This window comes from Montipora foliosa, chromosome 10 (genome assembly GCF_036669935.1).
Source record: "Montipora foliosa isolate CH-2021 chromosome 10, ASM3666993v2, whole genome shotgun sequence".
In the NCBI taxonomy this organism is placed as follows: domain Eukaryota; kingdom Metazoa; phylum Cnidaria; class Anthozoa; order Scleractinia; family Acroporidae; genus Montipora; species Montipora foliosa.
In genome coordinates, this window is record NC_090878.1 from 5,776,862 (window position 1) to 5,786,861 (window position 10,000).

Below are 10,000 nucleotides of genomic sequence, written 5' to 3' on the forward strand. Positions count from 1 at the left end.
TCAAGTTTGATAAACATTTAAAAGATGCTGTTATTCTTTAACCACCTCCTCAAATTGCTTTAAAAGACATCACAACCTAATTTGCGAACTAAAATTTTCATTCTTTTATACGCTAGCTACTAAAACATTGTTTGAACAAATAACTTGTTCCCTTTTGTTTTATATCGTGCAGTTAACCTATAATCATGGATCACGAGAAGGAAACAAGGAAACCCATAGGCCCTTAAAAAAACCTTAAGCCAGGGCTTCAATTTGAGCAAAGGGCTCCTCTTTAAACTATAAAGAATTCATGATTTAGAATAAAATAAAATAAAATAACATCAAGCTCACCACCAAGAATACTTTGTTAAAACTAGGGGCAAATCATTTTAAGAGTGATGAATTTAATTAATACATTAAGCTTAAACGATCATACACTTCGCATTCTGGATTTCCGAACTTAAGGAATGAAATGTTTTGGGGTTTTGGCAGCACATCACAAACTGTCTATTTTGTTCTCCAAGCAAGAAAACACTACAATGCCCTTTACTGTAATGTGAATGTGGCTGTGGCCGTGATACGAAAGGAGGCCTTTCTTTTAAAACTTTTCTTTTTTTAAAGCGATAATTCTTATCATTTATTACAATGCTAACAGTGATAATAGTCTTTTTTAATGACTGGATCCAAATAATTTTACCCTAAATTTGTCCTGATTGCTGGTATGACAAGTAATGACAAGTAATTACTCATATTATATATCCACTACTGGGATACCTTCCATTCCACAGAAATTGTTTGCGAGGTGACACCTCTTGTATTAACAACTTGAAGAGTAATTTCTGGCGCTAAAAACCAACAAACAAACAAACAAACAAAATATAATGTATAGTGAAAAACATGTTCCATGAGGCCAGCAGGAAAGAATTATCTTGAAGTAAAGCACGATTTTCTTTACTGCAAACATGCTATGAATGAACTTCATCCATGTTCAATGCAAAAAGCAGAAACTGCCAGTGAGTGTGTGGGACAAATGTGGAAGGATACGATACACAATTTATAAAGTGAGAGATAGTCCTGTTGTCGTTGCTGTTGTTGTTGTTTGTTCATAGTGGAAATGCACTTAGCTATCAAGCTACGTTTACATGCACCCCACTTTTAATAATCTAAAAGGGAACCTCCACCCTTTCTAAAAAATAAGTTTAAACCGAAGGAAATTATGTTTACAAACAAATTTGTTCAAAATTTGTTCTTAAAGTTTTTATATCGGGAAAAGTGAATTTTAAAATCGCTTATTTTCACTTTCAAATTTCGCGGGCTCCACCATCTTGAATAATTGTGAAGTGTACTGTTGCCCTATTGTTCTGACACAAAGAGCTTTTGTCTAATAACAATAGGGAAACCGTAACACAAGTATTCAAGATGGTGGCGCCCTCAAAATTTGTAAACAAAACTTGGCGATTATAAAACTTATTTCTTTTGGATTCAAACGCTTTCTTTGAAATATTTTAGATTGACTTGACTGTAACAAAAATTTCCAGTGATTTAAAGTTATTTTTTTGGTTGAAGTGGAAGTTCTCTTTAAAGAAACAATTCAAACTTAACAGAAACACGATTAAGAACCCCATGCAGCTGGCAGGAGGCAACCAGTTGGCTATTTTTAAAGCTTGGTAGAGTTGAATCTGGAGTAAACGGAAACAAATCCAAACCAGAGGTTAGAACGGGAATTGAACCCGGGATAACCGCATGCAAACCCACTGTCCTAACAACTCGACCACGCTGCCTCCTCAGAAGTAAATAAAGAAACTTGCAACAAATAGTTAACCCTGTGGTAGAGTAGTCCCCCCCCCAAAAAAAAATTGAGTACAACTGAAATGGAAAAAGTGTAAAGAATTGTGAATTTCATTCGCCGAGGAAGAGAGGAATTTTCTAGTGATTATCATTAAATGTGCTCAAAGTTCAAAACATCCAAGGGTTTGTTCTTCTTAGTTTCGGATTAAACGAGCTAGACACTGGTAGTGCCTTACTTCAACTACTATATTACAGTATGGGGCAATCTTGGTAAAGGACTATCAGATACATTCAAAAGCTGCAAAATAGGGCAGCTAGAATTCTTACTTCTTTTAATATTATTATGAGGTACCATCATGCGTATTGTTATGAGGTACCATCATGCGTATTGTTGGATGAGTTTGGCTGGGAAGGGTTAAAAGACAAAAGGCACAGACAGCTAGGCATTAATATGTATAAACTACATAATAATCTTGAATTGTTACTTGCGCAGCAAATGTACATTCATATAATCTTCAGAACTCTGAAACAAATTTTATGACTAGACCGAAAAGTGAATTTGGGAATGGCAGGCTGCACCACAAAGGATCTGTTTTATGGAACAGGATTCCCTCAGAAATGAGAAACGTGTCAAGTCTCAGAGATTTCAAAACCTTTCTCCATGGAAAAAATTTTTTTTTTATCATTTTAAAATTTTAATCATTTTATTTTTGACACTTAAGAAGTTTTACAGATAGTTAATTAAGTATTAGATATAAGAAATATGATGTTTTTAATATTCAATATATATTAATGTTTTTACACGACTCCTAGGAAGACCACTTTTATCATGATAAGATTTTGTGTTTAAATAAAGATTGATGATTGATGAAATGACTTCCAAGCAATGATCTACTTTTGTCCTATTGCAGCTTTACTAGATCTGTTCACCAATCTGTTCACTGAGGAGGTGAAATAAAACTCCCCTAAGAATGACTGTGTGGGAGGCTACTCTTCTTGTAGCTTAATTTGTTACTCCGTCTTTCAAAGCTCACAATGAGGACAGTAATGGGTTTTCAAAATTTACCTGAACAAATAACCACACCAGTCAGATTTTGAGGCACTGAGACGTATAATCAGATTCAGATCCACCTATTTTTTCTTACTTCAAGGAATATCAAGTAAGCAAACTCTAACTGAACAAGATTGGTCAGAATAATCAATGATTACAAGACTTCCCTAAACTGACGGCAGGACACTTTTCAAACACAGGCAAACGCTAATTAAGTTAAGGCACCCAAAGGGAAGTTAAAAATGGTGCTGAAAGGGCAAACTTGAAAATGATAAATTGTCAAACCTGTGAAAAAATATTAAGGGAAGCCATAGACTGCAAAGGACTGAAGAGAACAACAAAATATGTAACTGACGAAAATGGAAAGCAAATCGAGCAGGAGAGCTCGGCGATTCAATCAAGGAGGATCACTGCATTTATGATCATACAGCTACAATGACCCATGTTGTAAGATATGGCTCACTAAATTGACCCATCTAGACATGTGCACCAACAAATGACAAAACATTAAATTTTTACGTCATCAAAGGTACAACAATATGGTTAAAATAATTAGTCAGGAGTACAACCTGAACCCAAGCTCAGCTGCGGCTGTAAATTACATACCAGTTACTTACTTGCTGTTGCTGTAGTGAAGCTTTTTACATCACTCCAGAATCCACCCCCCAAGACACTTGAAGCCTTGATTGTAACACTGTAGGATGTGTAAGGCTTGAGATTTGTTAACTCTTTACTCGATGAACCTCCTGGCAGTCCTCCAAAAACATGTGTTTGGAACTGCAGAGTAAAGCTAGTGACAGATGTTTCATCTACTCCTGGGGTGTAACTCCATGTTACTAATGCTGTGCTTGCTGTTATTGCAGTGACACCAGCAGCTGGCTTTCCTGGAACCTCTGAATACAGTAACAGAAATAACATTCATTCTGCAAGTTGTTAACCTTAAAATGTGCTCGATCCAAGGACTCTTACTCTTTATAACCAATGCACAGAGATGAATAAACATCCAAGGAATAAACACAATGGTAATTCCACAAAGCAATAGTTTAAAAAGGGTGGGTAAATTAATTTCTTCCATGCTTGCAACAAATATTGTCCCAACTAAATGTTGGAACATTTTTTTCCCACATTTGCTAGGGGCAATATTGGGCACATGTGTTACATGTTTTTCTGAAGGGGAAAAAAACCAAAAATATTAAGCAAGTATGCGCCATGGACCACATGAAGAAAAACGGTCCAAAAAATTATTTCATGGAAATGCAAAACCAAAAGATATGCAAGAGTTGAAGCACCTGCTTTGGGTGACAACATTATTAGGTAGCCTTCATGGTAGAAAACGATTTTACTTACTTAAAGTGACAGTAACAGTGGCATTTCCCTGACTTTGAATGTAAGGTGAACCATCACCCGTTACAAGTGATGCAGAACACTGATAGATTGCATAGCACTGAACCTCACGTCTTGATGAGCTCAATCTTGCACAACGATAATTATTGTTGATATCACTTGCATTGCTGTATTTTATGGTGAGAGATGAACTTGACTTATTCAACTTGACTCCATCTTTTCTCCATTCATATATTGTTGTATGAGGAAGTTGATTGCTAAACTTGGCGACACAGGTCAGTTTGACAGTTGCGCTATGTGCAGCTAACAAAGTGGCATCATCAACATGAACAAAAAGGAATGCAACTTGAACTGAAAAAAAAAAACAAGAACAATAATATTCGTTTGTGGCGTTAGTATAGTTGTTGTTGTTTTGCTTCCTGTACCTAAAAACATGACAGGCCCAGCTGTTGGTTCCAAAACATGTGACCAGTACCAGATCAAACACAGTCATCCTACTCTGCGACAACTACAAAGAGGAAGGTAACTTCTTTGTTGAAATTGTAAAGATATTGATTTAAGGACAGTGCCTACTATTGTTATTGCGCATACGTTCTGCGCATCTCGAGACACTCGGATTTCCTATCGGTGATGCTTACTAATATAGGGATATTTTTGCGCGGTTTAAAACTATCCGGAGAAAGTAGATCTTAGTAAGTACTCTTGGTAACCAAAACGTTAAATTGGGGGTAACCATGCATTTTTCAGAGATAATTAAGCTTCAATTTGAGAAAGAACGCCATACATTGCTTTGTATATTAAAGCTCTTTACAAATATTCATGAATTATCTTTGAAAAATGCGTGGTTACCCCTTTTTTTTCAATAACACTTGTTAAGATCTACAGTTCCTGCATAATCACACACCGGGGCACAAATATCTTTAATTAGTAGGCACCGCCCTTAATGAGGCAGTACTATTACGTAAATTATCCCTTTTATTTTAACCAAAAAATTTATTAAATCAATTTTCAGTAACTTTTTCATTCTTACCAGTAAATTGCAGTTCTGGACCACCGCAGTGTGATAGAAATCGATTAAATTTTAAAAGAAAAATGAGCCTGGCCACACTAAGTTATTACAGAGTTCATCTAAGATGCAAGGGGAAACTTGAAAATGTGGGCTAGACATTTTCAAGTTGGCATTCATTTTAACTTGGCTACGCATAACCAAACACACTTAAGAATGGTTTGTGTGAACTAAAATAGTCGTTTTGAAGAAAATTTGGCCATTAACTTTCATTTGCCATTGGTAAACAGGTCTCCTTTGTTTTCCAATTTTTTACTAACAATCTACAGTCTGTATGACACTACCCCTTCAACCACAAGTTCACTGAAATACTATTGACCAAACGTCTAAAAAAACCAATTGACTCATTGACTGACTGCATGTATGTAAGTTCATGGGTGACTGACAAACTGCCTGACTTGGAATTACCGTTGGACAACCAACTGATGAGCCCATTTACAGATGGACTTGATGAGTGAAACAAAAGCAGTGCTAAGTCTGATAACACCTTATTCCTTTGAACATGACAGAATGAAAACTTACAATCTTTACAACCAAACAAGTCCACTCTCATACACAGTCCACTATGGTAGCTCTTTGGAAGAATTCTAACAAACTGAGCTGCAAATGGTGAAGAAAACCACCGAACAATGACTGAACGTTTGTCAATGTTTCCAGTTACATGCTGCAAAACAAAACAAAACCAAGTAGGACAAATCTGAAAAGCTATCCTTGTGGCCCCACATCACCATTATTATTTTTTACTGAAACAATAAATTGTCTGTAGAATGTCCCCTACAGACACAAATCTTCGGTATGCAACTACATGTACATTGTACAGATAGTAAGACTTCTGCAGTGATACATGTAAGTGCGATCCTATAATGGACTGCATTTGCTGTATTGCTTTGTCTTTTGCAAATGAAAGTTCTCTTACTTGGAAGACTGTCTGCCTTTAGGAGTTTGTCATTGACACTGAAAAACTCATGTGCCACTTTTTCAATGAAAGGAAAGCAAACCACTGCATGCACCCATTTTCACAAGCATTGAGCAAGCTAAATTGCACTTACTACTACTTCTACGCACCATTTGTTGGATTATTAATTTAAAAAATCATTTAAGTGCCCCTGTTACAAAAAAAAAAAAAAATAAAAAATCACTTCCTTTTTTCCTTCAGATTTTTAAAGTGTGTTTCCTTAACACCTGACTGGCAAGATGTTGAGCTTTGATTTTTTATCCAAAGGCCGTTTACTTTGAGTGTAAGTTTTGGATTTCATGGTCCACCATTAACTCATGTTCAAAACTGACCAATTGGACCTTATAGGGTTGGATCTAGGGAAAAGCGACATCAAAGGCGCGCTAGCTTAAAATTTTAACGTGTGAATGCAGTTTGTTATATATGCAAAACACGCCTTGAAAAGTCTGAAAGCCCAAATCTCCAATGCTGCATATTAATTATGTGGTGTACACATGCATTGCATTCTTTAACTACAACTGTAGTCAACCTTTGACGTCACTTTCTCCGCGATCCAGCTCTCTCAAGATCTTAAAGTTAGTAACAGCGGACCATTAAATAGGACATAAACAGGTGTTTAGTTAACATTGATTTGAAATCCAAGGGCAGTTTAAGAAAAGATACAATTTTTAAGTGCAGGATTATCTGAAAGACTTTATGTTAAAGGAAAATAAGTCAACGATGGTTTCCATGTTTTGCCTCCAGCTATAGCGAATGATACCACCAGCCACACCAACATTATTTTAAACAATCAACATTTTAATGCTAATTGCCATACTTTTAATTTACAGCTGCAAATAAATATGGGAATTAGCAGACATCGGCCAACTTCAAACAACAACAAAGTCTCTTCACTCTCAAAGAAACAAACAATAATTATTGGCACATATCGGTAATTAGACCATGGGAAAGCGCTCATAACACATGCAAAATATCAATATTTTAAAAATTGCAAGAATTTTGAAAAGCAACTACATTGTGATGCTCAAATTGGGCATGCTAGATATCAAGGTGCTTTAACTGACAGCCATGACAGCCTCCACGCATACACAAACTGATAAACAACAGAAAGTGGACAGTTGAATGGGTAAATACTACAAAGAATGGAAGAGAAGCTTGCACAATTCTATGCTCTCCAACCACTGCACACAGAGCATTAGCGGGACACTGAAAGAAATATCACACTTCTGCCCACTACACATTCAAGTGACAATATGATGCTTCTTGTGATTTCCTTTTTTACATTTTATTTCCTTAAGTACATTAATAATAATTGTAATATCAATCAGATGTCTTAGATATTAGAATGATCTTTCTTTTTGTATTTTATTATTTTTTAATTGATTTGAATTAACTTACAAAAATACAATTAATTACAATGATCATGCCAAAAATGGGAGAGGCCAAGACTTAATCTTTTATCTATATTTACCTGTCCCCCATTGTAACTTAACCAAGACTGTCCATCATATCCATAGTCAATACCATAACTTGTTACCCACTTGTTCTCTACATCATCTCCTTGAGTTGCTATGCCACTAATTGTAATGACTTTCCTGAAATCAAACTGTAAGTATTCAGGTGGAGAAACACCTAGGCTACACCATGACGTAATACCATACAAACGACTGTAGGCTTGTGTGTGAGTGGCGTTAAGTTCTGATGATGCTGTAACTGAAAAACGGCGTGGGTTTACATCTCTTTCATTCCCAACTGTGGACAAGCAACCTGAAAATGAAGTTGCAAAAAAAAAAAAATATAGGCAGGTACATTACCTCTTTTTCCCTAAGATAACTTTAGCCTGCGAGCAGGCTCTCTCTCCTCGGTGGGAGAGAAGGAGAGCCTGCACGCATCCCTTTGAATTTTGAATGCCGCCTCCTGATGTCACGCTGAGAGAGCTGTCAAAAATTAGCCAATCAGCGCGCACCCGAAGTAAACATTGAAAAAAGAACAGAAAACAGAAAGCCACCCGTTGTGTATTTCAATTTGCTCGAGGCAGAAACTCAAAAAAAAACTGTAAAGGAAGGAAGACTTCGCCAGAAAAGCCTATAACAACTATTGCTGATGCTGTAAAGCGTAGCTGAATATTCATTACGGTAATTCGTCGAAGTCCCTTCCGCAGAAAAAATGTTTCGTTTGTTAGGGAAAAATTAAGCACACAAACTTCAAACGACGGGAATCGTAATAGAGAAATTCGTTTTCCCTGACCGCATCTCCTCTGTGTGAGAATCGTCGACCACAACTGCTGCCAAATTTCGGTAAAGCGAAGCGGGGTTATCTTTTTAAATTTATTTTAATGAATCAAGACATTACATACATTACAATATTCTAATACCTACACCAATTTATTTCAAAGGTTTATTGAGTATTTGCGGAGTTACGAGGAAATCGAGCAATCATTTGTGGAGTCGCCTTTTCGGCTTAACCAAATACTTGCTAAAATCGTGTAGAGTTCCTCTATCGTTCTCTATCGTTAAATCAGCAACAGAGGCAGCCAAAAGGCCCATTTTTGTCCAAATGTGATCAGCGATAATGCTTTGTCGAGGACAGGAAACTACCACGGTGACATGAAGTCGCCCTCGTTGTATTTTGGCCGCTACGAAAAACAGTTGGGAAATAAGCCTTTTTCCGAATCCTGTGGATAACAGAGATAGAACTTCCTTCCTTCCAGTAGAGAAGCCATTGCATCGCGTCGCCCGACCTTTAATTATGTAAAGTTATGGTAAATTGCAACATTCTACAATTTTCTCAGACGCATTTCTGACCACCTCATCTCTGCGAAGCGAAGAGGCTTTCTTATTGTCGGAGCTTGTCACTGGTGACGTCACGAGGTAATTTTATTTCAGCCAATCAGTATTTTGCGTCCAAAATTTGGACGCGACATTCAGAATACAAAGCCTTGTGGGCAGGCTCTCATTCTACCCCCAACCCCAGTCCCTCGGAGGGCCTGCTCGCAGGCTAAGATAACTTTAGAGTACTTTGCAGCAACGATGCTGCAATTAACTTGATCAGAACTTTTAGCATCAGCTTTGCATATTTCTTGTAAAAAAAGGATATTGGAGACCAGCTAGAAGTCAAGAGACATTGATAATCAAATAAGAACTAATCGAGATTGTAAATAATAATATTTATTCTTGCTGCTCAGGAATGGACAGTATCCAACTGGGAAAGTAGGGTCGTGGAGCTGTTTCCCCATTCCAGGATGCCGTATGTAACACTCGGAATAATTGTTTTAAAATGTATCTCTGCTCTTCATCTTTTAATAGCACCAACCTTACACAGAAAATTATTTTTAACATGAGAAACATGATTAGACCATGAAAGTTTATTATCCAGAATTAAGCCCAGGAAAGTTGACGATTCAACTATTTGAATTTATAAAGTGAAAGCCAAAATAAAGTGGAGGCAGAGGGCCAACAAACGGAGAGTTTCTGATTAACATAGCTTCAGTTTTGACTGGATGAATAGTGAGTTGATTTGTATTGCTCCACAGTGGCACATCATTTACCATCTTGTTGAGAGCAGAAAAGACTTCTTTGACACTACAACCAATATAAAATAAGGTAGTGTCATCAGCATAAATCTAAATATCTCCTATACCATGCAGACAATCAGAAAGGTCATTAACAATGATAATGTACAGCCGCGGCCCCAATAGGGAACCTTGGGGTACGCCAAAAAAAACATGCGGGAGAGGACTTGCCGCCATTTACCACAGTAAATCGAGATTGATTAGTGACTGGTAGCACATAATCCACTCATAGATGGAGCCAGATAT

At 36.9% G+C, this 10,000-nt stretch overlaps 1 protein-coding gene across 7 annotated transcripts in view; it reads right to left on the reverse strand.

Moving 5' to 3' along the window:
• LOC137974334 (uncharacterized) overlaps positions 1 to 10,000 on the reverse strand; it is a 141,306-nt gene that overhangs the window by 93,717 nt on the left and 37,589 nt on the right. The window contains exons 10-14 of one of the 7 annotated variants that reach the window (XM_068821265.1): positions 7,655 to 7,950; positions 5,751 to 5,892; positions 4,166 to 4,513; positions 3,436 to 3,711; positions 754 to 824 (exon numbers count right to left, since the gene is read on the reverse strand). The exons of the other annotated variants lie outside the window; for them this stretch is intronic. Of the exons in view, the coding sequence (XP_068677366.1) occupies positions 754 to 824; positions 3,436 to 3,711; positions 4,166 to 4,513; positions 5,751 to 5,892; positions 7,655 to 7,950 (1,133 nt within the window). The remainder of the gene's footprint in view (positions 1 to 753; positions 825 to 3,435; positions 3,712 to 4,165; positions 4,514 to 5,750; positions 5,893 to 7,654; positions 7,951 to 10,000) is intronic. 7 annotated transcript variants of the gene reach the window in all.